The 17457-nt window shown below is 36.2% G+C and overlaps 1 protein-coding gene across 2 annotated transcripts in view; it reads left to right on the forward strand.

Moving 5' to 3' along the window:
- AVL9 (AVL9 cell migration associated) overlaps nt 1–17457 on the forward strand; it is a 38915-nt gene that overhangs the window by 998 nt on the left and 20460 nt on the right. For both annotated transcript variants that reach the window (XM_037510005.2, XM_037509998.2), the window contains exons 2-8: nt 5288–5408; nt 7040–7125; nt 7768–7839; nt 11262–11351; nt 12063–12129; nt 14287–14327; nt 15078–15116. In XM_037510005.2, the coding sequence (XP_037365902.1) occupies nt 5288–5408; nt 7040–7125; nt 7768–7839; nt 11262–11351; nt 12063–12129; nt 14287–14327; nt 15078–15116 (516 nt within the window). The remainder of the gene's footprint in view (nt 1–5287; nt 5409–7039; nt 7126–7767; nt 7840–11261; nt 11352–12062; nt 12130–14286; nt 14328–15077; nt 15117–17457) is intronic.

Consider the following 17457-nt stretch of genomic DNA (forward strand, 5'->3'; position numbering starts at 1 on the left):
AAAAGCATTAAAAATCCTGATTTCTACCTCTCGGCAGTGTCGCATTTGGGTTCTTGCATCTCACAGAAAATGTAACATTTTAGAAGACTTTTGTTGGCAGAAGTTAAGAGGTTGATAATACAAAAGCGAGAAGAGGAATGAAAATAAAATCAGATTGTTGTGTTTTTATGTGTTTTAAAGATTGCTTAACTTTCAAATATCATGTGTTTGTTATTCCTCAGGGTAAAAATAGCTTACAAAGATACCACGGAGAAAGTGGCATTTTTCGGTGTGATGTTAAAAAATTCCAAGTAGCATTAGGATGTAGGTTTTTTAATGTGATCATAATTTATATGTAAGGGAATAGATCTTTCAGACTGTACTATGGCATGCAAACACACTGTTCATCATCAGTACATTTGTAATATTTTAAAATTTCACGTATTTGATCTTAATACTTTATAATTTACTTTTTTTTTTTAGCATGGAACTGTGGTGTGGGCTAGAGGTGCAAGGGGTGAAAGGGTTCCCCAGATACAGAGTAGGGAGCAGAACAGGTGTTTTTTACTGAAATACACTGCTGAGGGGAGCAGAGGGCCAGACAGGCGAGGTCTGCTGCACCATATGTGGGTTAGCTCCCTGCCAGGGGATCCAAATCAGCCATATTGGTGATAGTTTAACCCGTAGGCACCAAGGAGGCCTTATAATTTACTTTGGATATGAATTAAGTAACTCAAAGTGGGAGAAAGTAAAATGATCTTGCTGAGATCACACTGCACAGTATCCTAGAATCAAACTTTTGGCACCATATGTGTTCATTCTGCTGAGCCATGTGGCTTTTCAGAGTCTTTATGGGTCAAGTAAGTGCGAGCCAACCGCAGAACCAAACTGAATGGTACTTTTGAAGACAAAAAGTAGTATAATTTATATTTCCAGAAAGGAAAAATTAGTTATTTTATTAAATGAAATGTAATTACAGGTAAAAGAAAAATGAACAACAGATTGTAAGATTAAAGAAGCACTTTGGCTCAAATAGTACTCTGGGTGCTATGACATTTCTCTGGATAGATCTGGCTTTTGGTTTTAGTACTGAGATAAAGGTAACTGGTTTTGTAAAATGAAAACATAATGAGATCCACAAGACTTGTGTGATGACCTGATCTCACACAACTCCTATGACCTACAGCAAGTCCAAATTGCTTAAATTTTCTGAAACTCAGTTTCCTCTACCAGATTTCTTCATGAGAATTTTAGTTCTGCCAGGAACCCTCAGAAATCATCTTTTCCGACTTGCCTATATATAAGTAAACGGAAACCCAGAAGGATTAAATGACTTAAGCATACCCAACTAGTTTGATGCTATCAAGGTAAGGCCAGAGCTGAGCAGTATTTAAAGTGGTAAAACTGATTTTGCTCAGAAAAATTATTGCAGTGGGGGGAAAGAATCATCTGTGTAGAACTGGACTCAATGCCAAATGTAACATGGAAAAGTGGGAATTTATAGCCAGGGGACATGGCAGGAGTCATAGGTAGAAAATTATTACAATAGGGGTAAAGATGGTTTCTGGCTGAAGGTGATCTGTTAGGATACTTGCTGAAATTAAGACTGATTTAAAGCCCGAAGTCAGGGCCTAGTTGAGAAGCAAATTCAGAGAAGCCTGAGTAAAGTTTGGTTAAGAACTCTGTCAGCACTAACATTGAAGCTCAGATCCCTGGTCTTTATAACTCCATTTTTTTTTAATAGCACTTTTAGGTTGTCAGTCTTATAGTAGACAGGAAAAATACACGCCATGCCTTATATATTTTTTTCTTTTGTAATCCACATGGTACTGTGCAGACACAAGAACAACTAATTTTTAATACATGTATTTATTGAGTATATGCTCACATTGGTTACTATTAAGAACAGAAGAAAATGTAAAGGGTTCTGCCACAGTGCAATACATGATGAGAAACCCAGTATGGGTTATTTATCTCAGATGCACAAAGTGACTTGTTATTGTGCAATGAAAGAAAGCAACTTTTTAAAAATTATACTTTCTTTTATAGCAGAAAGCAAAGAACTGAGAACCTGGTTTTATAAATCAAACTTGATATTTATAGCTAATCAAAGTCAAAATACACAGTGAGTAAAAAGATGATTTTTAGATTTATCTGCTGTGTATTCTGTAGCTTTTGCAAGAGTCAAATGTTTAAGCCTGTAATGAAACTATTATTTATCAGAAAATATTTTTAACTTACTAGTAAAGTTCTATTAATTTTGTGTTATTCTTCTAATGGAGGTTAGCTGGATAGATAATGCTAGAATTTCTGGATTCTAAATAAAGTTGAAGGTGGGTGAGGGCTAGTGTGAAAAACTTTCACTGAAGACCCTCTGTGATACGTTAATCAGAATATGTTTAAAGGTGGCTAACGCAGTCCCTTAAGAAACAGAGCAAATGGGGCCTCCCCGGTGGCACAGCGGTTGAGCGCTGGGTTGTGAAGCTGCCCGCAGCCTCTGCAGCGCCTGTTCGATCCCTGTCCCTGTCCCCGGGCAAGGGTCCCACATGGCGCACAGACCTCTGCTGCCACCCGCTGCTCCCCTCAGCAGTGTACCTCGTCACTCTGCCTGTTCTACTCTCCTCTCTGGCTCTGGTGAATTCTCTCACCCTCCCACACCTCTGACTGTACCCAGTGCCTGTATAAATAAATATATCTTAAAAAAAAAAAAAATCAGATTCTTAAAAAAAAGAAACAGAGCAAATGAATGAAAAAAATCTCTCACATTAAGTTGGTTAATGAAGTTGATAGGTCAGTTCAGTTAAAAACAATAAAACTTTTGCTGGAGGCATAATCTGTATAAATCCATGGCAGTTAATCCAACTGGAACAGGATGTTCAGTAGATGTATAACTATATTGGAAAAGATGGGGAAATATACTTTTTTTTTTTTTTTTTCATTTTTGGTTGCCCCGCTTTTTCTCTTTTTTGTCTAGTTTTTAGAAAATAATCAAGGACAATGTCAATTTTGCCTGGTAAAGAGGAGTAGTATATGCTGAAAAATTTCAATATACAATATACATTATATTAGTTCTTAAAGGATGCTCTAAATCAGTGTCTTTTTAGTTGTTCTACAACTCTGCTTTCTTAAGCCTTCAAAATCAACATATATTTCATGTTTTGGAAAGTGTATGTTACATAAAGTATATGTTACATTAGATAGAATGTTCTAGACACTGCCATTGCTTTTTTCAAGTGTTCCAGAAACTCATGTAAGATTTCCTCACCAGATAAATTAATCTGCTACTGCATTTTCTGGTTTAAGGTTTTTATTTCCAGGTGTAAAGGGTTAAAAATGCAAGGCTCTGACTTCAGAGATTTTAGGTTGTGTGAGGGTGCTTTGTTAGCCTGCTCTTCCAAGTATTCAGAATGCTGTTGATCACTAGTTCTTTCTTTCCATGCACTGGGATTATTCATAGTGAAAATCTCCATACCTGGGCCTCCCTGGTGGCACAAGGGGTTGGGATGCAACCTATGAAGCTATCTGCAGCCACTGCAGCACGAGTTTGATTCCCAACCAGGGAGCTACCCACATGGTGCAGCAGACCTCTCCTGTCTCACCCACTGCTCCCCTCAGCAATGTAGTTCAGTCAGTCCACCTGTTCTATTCCCCACTCTGTCTCTGGTGAATCCTCTCACCCCCTCTACACCTCTGGTCTTGAAGAGTAAACACTACTTTTTTTAATGAATAAATCTTAAAAAAAAAAAAAAAAGAAAATCTCCATACCTGATTGTAATTTGTAAATTTTAGATTCAAGTGAACCAAAGTAAACCTTTAGTTAAATACTAATGCCTTTTAGCATTAGTTAGGCAGTAGTATGCACTAAGTAGTACTCAGTATGCTATTGAGTATACAATTCAGCAGTACTCAGTATACTACTTAGATGCACTAAGTAGTATTCAGTTGGCAGTAGTATGCACTAAATCTTTGTAGATTCCAATTATAAAGGTGCTCGGCAGAGGAATCAGGTGGTTTCACATGGATCACACGGTGAAAGCTATTTTCTAATGTGATGAAGATCCCCTTTTATATCCTTTCATTAAATGCCATCACATTGAAAACTTGGTTTCTCTCTAGGGTATTTTTAGAGGGTGTAATTGAAAGTGATATTTTTGACAAGACACATTCCATATTTAAATATAACTTCTTTTTTATCTTTATTTTTTAAATTGTATTTTATGGAAGTAACATTGCTTTACAACACTGTGTATGATATACCTCTTTGAATGTATGTTACCACACCATGCCCACCACCAAAGCATCTAAAATCCTCCACTATAATCCACTAGGTCCCTTTTTATTCCCCCTCTGGTATCCCCAATTCTATATTTAGATAGCTAGGATTTGTTTTAGTTTAGTTTTGTCTGTTCCTTTGTTTTGTTTCTTTATATCCCACATGAGTGAAATCATCAGTGTTTGTCTTTCTCCTGAATTATAAAAATAACATCTCTTACAGTGTTAAAAAAAAAACCTTTATTGAACACTTTAAAAATAGCATGTACTCAGTATAATAGAAAAGTGAGAAAATAGAGTAGAAAAAAGAAAACTAACCTTAAAATCCCATACCCTAGAGAAGTCTGCCCTTAATACCTTAATGAATATCTTTTTTTTTTTTTAATGAATATCTTGAATAGTGTTTACTCTTCAAGAGATTTGGGGGAGATGGTACAACTTAGAAGAAATGTCTTCGATGGGTGGGTTTTGATTTGGTTTGGTTTGGTTTGGTTTGATTTTGTAGCCTAAAATGCCTTGACTATTAAGAAGATAAATATCCTTTTTAAGAATGAAGGGGTAATGAATCCTTGAAATGCCTAGAAAGGGGGCCAAGAGGTGGGGCAGCTGACTCAAAAATTTATTGTCTGATCCACACAACTATATAGGAGCCACTAAATCAAACTGTTAGCACACAAATCAAACACATAACAGCCCCACAGATACAGATACGATTGGGCTTACTCCTCAGTAAATTTTTGAAAACAGTGTTGGAGAAACTAAAACTAAAAGGGCACTATTCAAGTGCCTTTAAGCAGTGATCAATTGTAAATCTCAAGTAAACCACCTGAAATGTTGGTTAATGCCGACCTACCCCTTACTCAAGTCCCATCAAAACCATTAGCTTAAAACTACAAGTGTTAGGAACAAGAAAGCCAATTTATAGGCAGCAACCCAGGATCTTGGCTCAACTTCTCAACTTCCTTTGTTGAACCTCTCCTCAGTTCAGTAGGATGTTTATCAACAACCTTTTGGCTAACATTCCTTACCATTTTAGGTTGAATTCTCTTACCCGCCCCTGATTCCAGGAGATGGACATGACAGCCACACTCTACCTGAAGAATGGAAGTATTTGCCCTTCCTTGCCTTACCAGATGGCGCGCACAACTACCAGGAAGGTATGTAAACAGACAGTAGAACAATTAGTAGGTACCTTTTTTTATTTTTTTAATTTGCCAGGACATTAAGATGTCTTATAAGTACTTTGTTAAATAAAAGGCCTTTAGCTATTTAAAAAATATTTAAATTCTTGTTTGGGGATGACTGGTCATGCACTACAGGATCTTCAAAGGAGTGCAGGAACCTTAATGACTGATGAACCTTAGCCACTCTTTTGCCAGGAGCACTGCCTAAAGTAAGTGATTAGCCAGATTTGGGCATCTGCTACTGTTAGTACTTCCTGCATATATACTTCAGACTCCTCTCAGAAATAACCTAAAAATCTATACCAGCTGTAGGTTAACTGGGGCTTTAGCTGCAAATTTACTAGGTTAATACTCCATTACCCACCTGCAAATAGCTGGGATTGCTTCCTCAACTGTAGAGTCCTTGCCATGAGTGTTCTGCTGAAGAGTGCCCTTTGCGGGCCTCCCTGGTGGTGCAGTGGGGTAAGTCTCAGCACTGCGAAGCTCTTTGCAGCCACTGCAGCACGAGTTTGATCCCCAGCCAGGGAGCTGACCCACATGGCATAGCAGACCTCTCCTGTCTAGCCCGCTGCTCCCCTCAGCAGTGTATTTCAGTAGATCTGCCTGTTCTGTTCCCCACTCTGTATCTGGTGAATCCATTCATCCCCTGAACCACTGTTCTGTACCCCAGTTCTTGTATGCATAAATAAATAAATCTTTAAAAAAAAAAAAGGCCCCCTTTGCATGCCTGTGGAGCATGTTAACACTGCAAAGCAATGAAATGAAACTAGTGCTGAGTCTCCTACCACTTTATAAATAAGTGTTTCAATTGGCTAACAAAAAGACCTTACCTGAAAGCATGGTATTAGAGACTCTACCAAAACACCTAATTAAACTTGGCTTGATTAAGAGTTTAATTAAATATTAAGAAATATTTAATAATTTTCTAATTAAAGCAAGTAACAGATTAACATAAAATTTAAATATAGTATTTTTTAATTCACAAATCTTTTTTTCTGATTTTTATTGTGAATGCTTTTAAACAGAAAAGTTGAAAGAATAAAATAGTCAATATTGTACAAATTTTTTTTTATATTTGTGTTTGTATGATCATGCTTGTGCTATTTGAATGGCAGTTGCAGGCATCATGACTCTTTACCTCTGAATACTTAAAAATATATCTCCAAAGAGTAAGGTCACTCCTCAGGGTAACTTCCAATACCATCATCACAGCTAAGAGATTTAGCAGTAATTCCATAATGCTAATATTTAATATCCAATCTAGGGAACCATAAGCTAATATTTAATATCCAATCTAGGTTCAAATTTCCCCAGTAGTCCTAAGAATTTCTTGGATCTTTTCTTGGTTTATGTGTTGCCTTTGGTTTTTACGTCTACTTTCTTTTAATCTGAAACAACTCTCAATTCAATAGATAAAGTATTTTCTGAGAAACCATTGGTGGTGCTGGAAATCAATATGACATGGGTTCCTTTTATTGTTACTGGTTTATAACATTGTGATACATCATGTTTTTTTTAATGCCTACATTAATAATTTCAAATTTCATTATTTATAAATAAGGCTAATTCACATAGGTATTTAAATTTTTCTGTTTATGTCTTAGATACCGTGTTTTTTCACTTGCCACCTAGAAATGGAAATGGAGCTACAGTATATGGCATTTCTTGCTACCGACAAATTGAAGCCAAGGTACAATCATTACAGTGAACAACAGCAAAACACCCAAATTCTTCCTTTCATGCTAACCACAAAAATGTAAAATTGGGGAAACACAGTCTTTCATTTGATATTTGTGATATTGTTTTAAATTTTTATAAACAAGTTGTAGCTGTTTTTCCAATATTACCAATTTATTTACGCAAATGTTTTTTAAGTTGACATTGATGGTATAGTTTGTCAAAATATTTTGTGCATTGTTTGTAGATAGTGATTCTTAAATTATCATCAGAAACAGTGCTATCTGAAAGAGCTACCCATTTTAAAACCATAATCAAGGATGACTGATTTGTGTTAGGAAAATTGCAACTTGCATCTGAATTATTCTCCACTAGACTGTAAGTTCCTTGAGTAGAGATGGTCTCTCACCGTTTTATTCCTAGAACCTGACAGATTCTGGCACCCAATGTCCTGACCAACATTTATTCATTAGTAAATATCTCCTGAGATTCCCAGTAAATGCTTTTTCTATTAAATGAACTAAATGTAAGAAACTTTTCTAATTGCTATTTTTATGTTATGATGTGTTTTATGATGCTATTTTTATGTTAAAGATGTGATTTTTTAAAATATTTATATGAAATGTTTGTATTAATGACTATTTCTTTATAATAGGCATTGAAAGTAAGGCAAGCAGATGTCACCAGAGAAACTGTTCAGAAAAGTGTTTGTGTTCTAAGCAAGCTGGTAAGAGACCAAATAACTTGTTAATGTTTTTGTTAAACATTCATGGAACATTGTTATTTGAGGATGAGAGATCACATTTTAGGCATCTTATTTTATTAGTATCAGAAGAGACTTATAAAAATAATAAATCTATTAAAATTATTTAGGTTCTCCTTATTTATACTTTTGCATATCCTTTCTCTTTGCCTTTCAGCAATTTTAATCTCATTTGCACCTCAAGTCAAAACTAGTTTAAAGGAAAAAGGTAGTATAAATAGGTTTTTAGGAAGGAGATTTCCACTTGACCAAAATGAGGTAACTGATATTTATACTGATATTGATCCCTTTTTTGTTGTTGTTCTCAACTTTTGATATTTTACTAAAATTCAAAATATCAAAATTACTTATGTTATCGATGATACAGAAGTACATGATGCCTTTGATATGAAAAATTGTAACCTTAACTTACTCTTTAAAAATTTAAAACGTAAAATGTTTGAGGAAAAGAAATGACAACAAATTATACTGTACAATACCAATATTTTTAAATTGTTTATTCCATGTACAAGTTAATCTCATGTAAGTGTAGGATCGTTTTGACTTATTTTTTACAAATGCCTGTTTCTGTATGTAAAATATGCCACCCGCTAAATACAAATGAAATTCAAATCTCTATTATATTATTTTAGATCTGTATAATTACTGCCTACAGTGGCTCTGCAGTTAACCTAAACCAAGATTGAGAATATTTCATTAGTCTTAAGTACCAAATATATATAGGTTTTGTTAAGTTATTGCTTCTGCAGATTTCTTATGTTCACAGACACTTTAAATGTGGTCTGCTTAATATAAGGTGAGTTTTGCAAAATAGATTTTATTTTAAATTCTGTTACTAAGCTAACACATGCACACCCTGAACAATGCTGTGGGCCTTAATAGTAAGATTGTAAGGATATTTCTTCCAAGATAGTGATTTTAAATAAAGGGCAAGAATAGTCTCTTAGGAATAATTATAAAAGACCCAAATATCAGAAAGTATAGTAAGTTGCTAATCTGACTGATGTACAAGTTTCTAGAAAGGTAACCTAAAAAAGAATACATCAGTAAATTACATTTTAATATTGCACCAGATGACCAGAACATAAGGAAATCAAATAGTAAAGCAAATGCAAGTGCCAATATGTTAGGCATGTATAACTATACATAATTACTCCATCACTCAGCTGTATAACTCTAGACACTTGTCCTTTCTACACCTGCTTGGTGATGTGAACACAGGTACATGAGAAGATAGTATATCTCATAGTACTGTTTTTCAAATTAAATAACATAGGTCAAAGCACTTAGTAGTATATCTGGCACTTATAAAACACTTAAATATTGCCTGATTTAATGTTAACACTTAAAGATATCCCTGAGTAATTATATATATAATTCTATTTTTAATACATTTTTATACAATTGTCATTTTAGTCCTGATAATAATGAGCTGTATTTACTGTTCTCATTAACAAGTAGAGATAAAACTCAAAGTCATATAGCTACTACTAAGTGAGTAGCAAAACTGAAAAATGCAGTTTTGTCTGTCTAAACAGACATAGGAGATGTGATAACAGCTACCTCATCCAAAAATTTCTGGTTGGTAGTGCATCGTCATTTATAAAAAAATAAGCTGATTTTATGCTTAGGTGTTAATGATATATTAACAGGGATAGTTGAGGTGGTGGGAAAGCTATTCCAATGTTAGGGTTGTAACTAATTGGAGCATAATACAGTATTGGTTTCTGCATACTGAAAAGACTTAGAAAGCATCTAGACTGACACATTGAAAGTAAAAAGATGGAAATTTTAGAAGAGAATCTAAGATCAGAGAAATAAGCAATAACTTTGTTCAAATATAGAAAAGAATATTATGATGTACTAAGCTTGTTCTAAGCTTCCATAGAGTACTAAAAGTAAAATTAATTTAAATTTCGCTAAAAATGTTCAATTAGATATAAGAAGGGACTGCAATAAGGTTGATTAAATGTTAACACAAGGCCTCCCTGGTGGCACACGGGGTTAAGCACAGCACTGTGAAGCTATTCTCAGCCTCTGCAGCATGATTTTGATCCCCAGCTGGCCAGGGAGCTTATCCACATGGCGCAGCAGACCTCTCCTGTCTCACCTAATGCTCCCCTCAGCAGTGTATTTCAGTCAATCTGCCTGTTCTGTTCCCCACTCTGTCTCTAGTGAATCCTCTCACCACCCCCTACCTCTAGTCTGTACCCCAGTTCTTGTATGAATAAATAAATAAATCTTTAAAAAAAAAGTTAACACAAGTCAGCAGAACAATGCAGAATTAGATTAAATTTTAAATCTGATTATAATGTTAGCTACCATTTCATTGCTACCTAAGTGCCTGATACTTTACTAAGTGCTTTCACCTGTTATTTAATCCTAAAACCCACATTAAATATACTTTCTTTGTTAGTGATTAAAGTGTAGTCATACACAGTGGAATACTACACAGCTATTAAAAAAAAGATGAGGGCCTCCCATTGGTGCTACGGATTGAGCGCAGCACTGTGAAGCTGTCTGCAGCCTCTGCAGCGAGGTTCAATTCCCAGCTGGCCAGTGAACTACCCACATGGCACAGCAGACCTCTTCTGTCTCTCCCACTGCTCCCCTCAGCAGTGTCTTTGGTCCTTCTGCCTGTTCTGCTCCTCGCTCTGTCTCTAGTGAGTTCTCTCTGGCCTGTAACCCAGTTCTTGTATAAATAAATAAATAAATCTTAAAAAAAAAAAAAAAAAGATGATCTGTTGCCATTTGCGAAAACATGGATTCAATTGAAGGGGATTCTGCTAAGTGAAATAAGGCCAAAGGACAAAGACAGCTACCGGATGGTTTCACTCAGGTGAAATATAGAAAAATAAAACAAGAGATCATTTATGAAGCATAGGAATCTGACTAAAATTGAGGCTATTAGAGGGAGAAAAGGGAGGGTAGAGAGCAGCGTGGAGAGGGTCCAGTGGACTATGGCAGGGGGCTGTGGGTGCCCTGGTGGTGAGTGTGGCATTGTAACATATATCCGAAGAGGTATTGTACACCTGTGTTACTTCAATTTTTTTACAAAGTGCTGTCTTTTCACATTCCTCTGTTCATATCAGCTAGCAGATATGGAGAGGATCAGTGCCCAGAGTTTTACAGCTGAGTGATAGAGCAGACCCAGGAGGTCTGAGCCCACACTCGCAACCACTATACCTATGAGTGTGTAGGCCACTTTCCAACTTTAGCCAAAGATTTAGATCAAGTGACTTAACAATTTTCAGTTACGAATGTTAAGGTACTAACATTGATAGTTACCTTACTCTCCTTGTTCTCTTTAAGTTAAAAAGTTGTAGGGTTTTTGTTTGTCTTTTACTATTATCAGCCTAATGGTAATTTTTTTTTTTTCCTTTAAGCCTCTCTATGGCTTACTTCAAGCAAAACTGCAACTCATTACACATGCATACTTTGAAGAAAAGGACTTCTCCCAAATTTCCATTCTAAAGGTAACTAACCCCTTAAGAGAGGTGTTAGGCGGAAACAGATTCATGAAGCAAGTAAATCTTACCAGTAATACTGTAAAGGTTAATTATTTATTAATTTAAGAAAGACTTTTTTTTTTTTGAATGTAATAGTTTTGGGCGGGGATATGCCCAAAATATGTATAGATTATACTTATTAAATTTAACCAAAATGTTTTTTATTAAATATATAAAATAACTATACAATCATTGTTTCTTTTAATAGATAATAACGCTTTTGCTTTGTCATTGCTTCCCTAAATTTGCTTATCTTATTAATAGACTATTCATTATGTTGATGTGTACATGTGGGCTTTTGGTTCCTAATTCCCATAGCAAATAAACAAGAGTAACATAACCATTTATTAAAGGTATTTTCTTCAAGGCTGCCATGAACATACAGAACATGGCTTTCTCCTGGATTTTAATGTAAGGAGACAGTTAGGTATTTAGCAAGGACGCAGAGGGAATTTGTCTTAGGAATCCATACCACTTGCTTATGAATCGAGATCTAAAATGTACAGGAAGAGGAGGAAGAAATTTTGTAAAGTGGGAGTTCAGAGAAACCTCAGTTTCTAAATTCAGAATCTGACTAAACTGATTCAATTAAATAACCCAGTTTTTTCTTGATCATTGTAGTTCTAATTCACTGTCTAAAACTATAGCAAAATGTTCTAACCTGAATATATTTTTTAGGAGCTTTATGAGCATATGAATAGCTCCTTGGGAGGAACTTCATTAGAAGGATCACAAGTATATCTTGGTAAGTAACATTTTTTTTGCAAGTCTGAAGTGCCTTCCTTTCTTTTTGTTTGGCAAATTAAGTTGCATTAAAATTCCATGATCAGAATTACATTTCTGTATGGGACCTAAATTCTTCAAGTGTGATGCTGCTTCTTCCTTAAATACCTACCTAGCTAGTATTTATAGCGAAAATTATTATCACACTTGAGCCAATATTTACAACTACTGTTGTACAAAGTGAATTTCTTCTTTTAGAATAGTAATGGGGGCCTCCCCAGTGGCGCAGCGGTTGAGCGCTGGGTTGTGAAGCTGCCCGCGGCCTCTGCAGCGCCAGTTCTGTCCCTGGTGGCTGGGAGAGGGTCCCACATGGCACGCAGACCTTTCCTGCCACCCGCTGCTCCCCTCAGCAGTGTACTTTGTCGGTCTGCCTGTTCTGTTCCCTGCCCTGGCTCTGGTGAATCCTCTCACCCTCCCTCGCTTCTGACTGTACCCAGTGCTTGTATAAATAAATAAATAAATCTTTAAAAAAAAATAAAAAATAAAAAATAGTAATAATTTTTAAAAAAAGAATAGTAATGGAAAGTTCTTCCTTTCCTTATATTAATGCTTTATCTTGACAACCTAGAATATCCATTGTTGCTCAAGGTACTCAGTAAATATCCCTTCCATGATTAAAAAAGTTTTTATCATATGGTGATTTATGCTATTTCCTATTTTATACTCAGTTCCTATTTTGGCCTGAAGTTACCAAACTGGTAGTTCACTTTGCAACCTTGCATATAATGTTAGCTGGCTACAGAACTCCATTCTGAGAACATATTTTTCTTTAAATTACTTTCTCCTTGTCCTATGGGCAGATGATGAGAGAAGACTGTGATTGAGAAATAATAGCATATAGAGTATAATGACCAAAATCATGTGGGGTTTTTTTTTTTTATTTTACTTATTTGCTTTTTTTCACATATCATTAATTTCCAACATTGTATATGATAGAGGGGCATAGTTTCACTCCTCAGGTACATGTTACCACACCCACCACCACAACATCCATAGACCATGGAGCCCTCTCCACACATTGTTCCCACTGTTCCTCTCCCTCCCCCTCTAGCAGCTTCAGTTCTGCAGCCATGTTTCTAGGGTTTGTTTAAATCATTGACTGCTCTTATAGTATAGACTTAATAATTTCTAAAATTGTATAATTTATGTTTGTAGAATGGAGAGGTGTTAGTGTTACACTATCTACAATAGTAGCCATTAGTCACATGTGACTTTATATTTAGAGCAGAATTAATAAAATTTAATTTTGTCAGTTTGTCAGTCACATTTACCACATTTCTTTTTCTTTTTTTTTTTTTTTTTAAAAGAATTATTTATTTATACAAGCATTGGGTACAGTCAGAAACACGGGAGAGTGAGAGAATTCTCCAGCGCCAGAGCGGGGAACAAAACAGGCAGACTGACGAAATACACTGCTGAGGGGAGCAGCGGGGAGACAGGAGAGGTCTGTCGCAACATGTGGGACCCTCGCCGGCAGCCGGAGATCGAACCGGAGCTGCAGAGGCTGCAGGCAGCTTCGCAGCCGAGCACTCAGCTGCTGCGCCACCAGGGGAGGCCCCCACATGTCTTTTTTTTTAAGAGTTATTTCTTTATACATACAAGAACTGGAGTATAGGCCAGAGGTGCTGGGGGGGTGAGAGGATTCACCAGGGACAGAGTAGAGAACAGAACAGGCAGACTGACTGAAATACACTGCTGTGGAGAGCAGCGGGTGTCTGCTGTGCCATATGGGTCTGCTCCCTGACCAGCTGGGGATCAAACTTGTGCTGCAGAGGCTGCGGATAGCTTCATATTGTTGTGATTTAACCCCTTGCACCATCAGGCAGGCCCAACACTTGCCACATTTCAAGTGTTCAGTGACCACTTGTGACTACTGTATCGGACAACTCAGATTGAGAATGTTTTCCATAATTGTAGAAAGTTTTATTGGACTATGCTGTTTCTCTTTTAACAGTAATATCCTAAATTTGAGTATGTATGTACATTATTAAATATTGCGTAGATATTTAATATTTGTATATTCCTACCCTTTTTTTATCTTTCTTATAGAGGAAAAAAATTTCCCTTGACAAAAACAGTAACTTGTAGTCATAGACTGACTTCTTTGTTAACATTGTAGGTCTCTCTCCTCGAGATCTTGTGCTTCATTTTCGACATAAGGTATATATAATACTTCATTTTAATTGATGATGTACTAAATTTGTGTTCATTTAACTATGTAAATTCCATGTGCTACATGATGTAATACAGATGGTGGCATCACTGTGTTTCAGTTCTTCAAAGATTGCTCTGACAATACAACATTGAAAGTGTCACTAGTGCTTGTATGATAGAAAATTCTGAAAGTATACTAATACTCTGTTTATTTCTGTGCAGAACAGTATACCTTTTTCTGTCATCTTTGTGATTTCAGGTAGCATTAAATAAGAGTGAAAAGAAACATGTTTTAATCTTGCAGAATATTTATATATTGCCCTGGAAGTGGGAAATTTCTAGAAAACATCTATACTTACGCCTTCTACTCTTAATTATGATAGAATATGTTTACTAGGTGATACATACATTGATCATTCATTTAACAGACATTAGTGATTATCTGTGTGAATGCTTAGACATCCAGAAATTAATGACTAGTTTCTGCTTTTCCTTAAGGCGTTTGTAAATATTTCAAGCAAAAATGAATTTACCCCTTCCAGAAAGCATAATTTATAAAAAACTTAAATGGTTCTTATATTTTTAGGGGATATAAATATTTAATTTCTCAGTGTAAGTTCATCACTTTCACTGTACTGTTAAAATGCTGTGATCATTTAATATTGATTAAAAGATATATGAGTGTGTTGGGGGGAAAGGCAAATGAATAATGTGGTTGAGTTTCTAATTTTAATAAAGTTTTTTTTATTTCTTCAGGTCTTAATCCTGTTCAAACTTATTCTTCTTGAAAAAAAGGTGAGATTTGAAGGGATAGAATATTAATATTTTTGCATTTCTTAAATACTATGTAAAATTAAAACTAGTGATGAAAGATTAAGACTTCTTGAACTGTCAAGTTGTAGTGAGCTGAGATACATGTTCTTGTTCATTACCTTAGAAGCATAAATTCGTGCAGTCTTTCTGGAGGCACTTTGACAGTGGATTTAATTATCAGAATGATTTTGACTGTAGGCAATGAAAAACCCATTTTAAACTGACTGAAATAATAAAGAAATGTATTAGCTCACTTCAGATTTAAGAGTTTGTTGACCAAATGTTCAATAGTATTAAGTACCTACATTTTTTTCCCCCATCTCTTTGCACCACAGTCCACAGTGCTACCAGTAGTTTTATCTAGATCCTAGTTTCTCTTGTCGGGTAGGATAATTGCCAGCAGTAGTTGGGCTATATGCATTCTTAGTTTTAAATGGTGGTAGAAATAATCTTCCCAACCATTTATTTTTTTGTTTTGTTTTAAAGATTTATTTTTTATTTATTTATACAAGCACTGGGTACAGTCAGAAGCACGGGACGGTGAGAGAATTCACCAGAGCCAGAGCGGGGAGCAGAGCAGGCAGAAGGACTGAAGTACACTGCTGAGGGGAGCAGCGGGCGGCAGGAGAGGTCTGCACGCCATGTGGGACCCTCCTCCGGTGGCTGGGGAGCAGCCGGGGATCAAACCGGCGCTTTGGGACTGCGGGCAGCTTCACAACCCAGCACTCAACCACTGCACCATGGGGGAGGCCCCCCAACCACTTAATAAGATAACTTCCCTTCAGTTTGTGTGGGTCTGTGATCCCATATGACTTCTCCAAACCAATAATTGTTGATCAAAAAATGATTGGCTTAAACTTGGGTTTCAGACCACTCCATTTTTCCACTTTATTTGTCTGGCTGGAGATGAAAGAAGTATTCATTGCAGAAAATCAGAATAGGGAAAAGTATCTCCTTAAAAAAAGAACATATATATTTATAATATTGGGGTTCTGGGCTTGATATGTAGCTGGAGAAACTTTGTTTTTACTTAACATGCCAGAGACATCTTCACAACAACAAAAGAGAACAACCTCGAATCTTTTTTTTTGGTCTGGAATTATATACAATATACAAGATTAGTTTTTCACCCATAATTCATTATTAAAAACGATCTGTGATAGAATCTCAGAATTCTCGTGTCCAACTCAGACTAATTCTAGAAAATTAATGTCTAAGACATGAATTACTGGGTCAAAGGAACAGATATTTTTGAGGTAATGATTATACTGTATATTGTGAATGGGTACATCCCAACATTCATTCCACCCCGACTTCAATGGGCTCAGTAATACAGAATATAAAACTGGTTCCAGATCCAGGGATAGCTCCTTATTTGTCTAAACCAGAGGTCAGCAATCTTTTTCTGTAAAGGATCAGATCGTAGTATTTTTCTTTATAGGTTATATGGCCTCTGTTGTAATTACTAAACTCCATCCCATGGTGTAAAAGCAGCCATAAATAATGAATAGATGAATTGGTGTGACTGTTCCACTAAAATTTTATTTGCAAAAATAGGTGATAGACCCTTGGTCTACATCTATGGTCTAAAATAATAGCAGTCCCACCCCTTTGTATTAGAGTGGCATGGACCCCATAGAGTATTGATAGTTTCGTGATTGGCTTATCATACTTAGTATATGTTGTCAAGGTGTATCCATCTAGTAATATGTGTCAAAACTTTTTTAAAGCTGAACAATATTACTTAGTATGTATATACCATATTCTGTTTATTCATCTGTCTATGGGCAACTTTTGGCTCTGATGAATGATGCTATTATGAGTGTGGGTGCAAGTATATTTCTTCAAGACCCTGTTTTCAATTTCCTAGGATAAATATCTAGAAGTAGTATTGCTGGATGAGATGGTAGTTCTATTTTTATTTTTTTTAATTATTTATTTATTTATACAAGCACTGGGTACAGTCAGAGGTGCGGAAGGGTGAGAGAATTCACCAGAGCCAGAGCAGGGAGCAGAGCAGGCAGAAGGACCGAAGTACACTGCTGAGGGGAGCAGCGGGTGACAGGAGAGTTCTGCGTGCCATAGGGGACCCTCCTCCAGTGGCCGGGAAGCAGCCAGGGATCGAACTGGCGGCGCAGAGGTTGCGGGCAGCTTCGCAACCTAGCGCTCAACCACTGCGCCGCCGGGAAGGCCCTCAAATTTTTTATTATATCCCATAATAATGTTTTACATTGCAACCTAGAATACACTTGCATGTATATATGCCAAATAATAGCTACATACAATGGCATTTATAATTATGAAGTAAACTATAATTAATGTG

Source organism: Talpa occidentalis, unplaced genomic scaffold, assembly GCF_014898055.3.
Source record: "Talpa occidentalis isolate TD23 unplaced genomic scaffold, MPIMG_talOcc4v2.1, whole genome shotgun sequence".
NCBI classification, from domain to species: domain Eukaryota; kingdom Metazoa; phylum Chordata; class Mammalia; order Eulipotyphla; family Talpidae; genus Talpa; species Talpa occidentalis.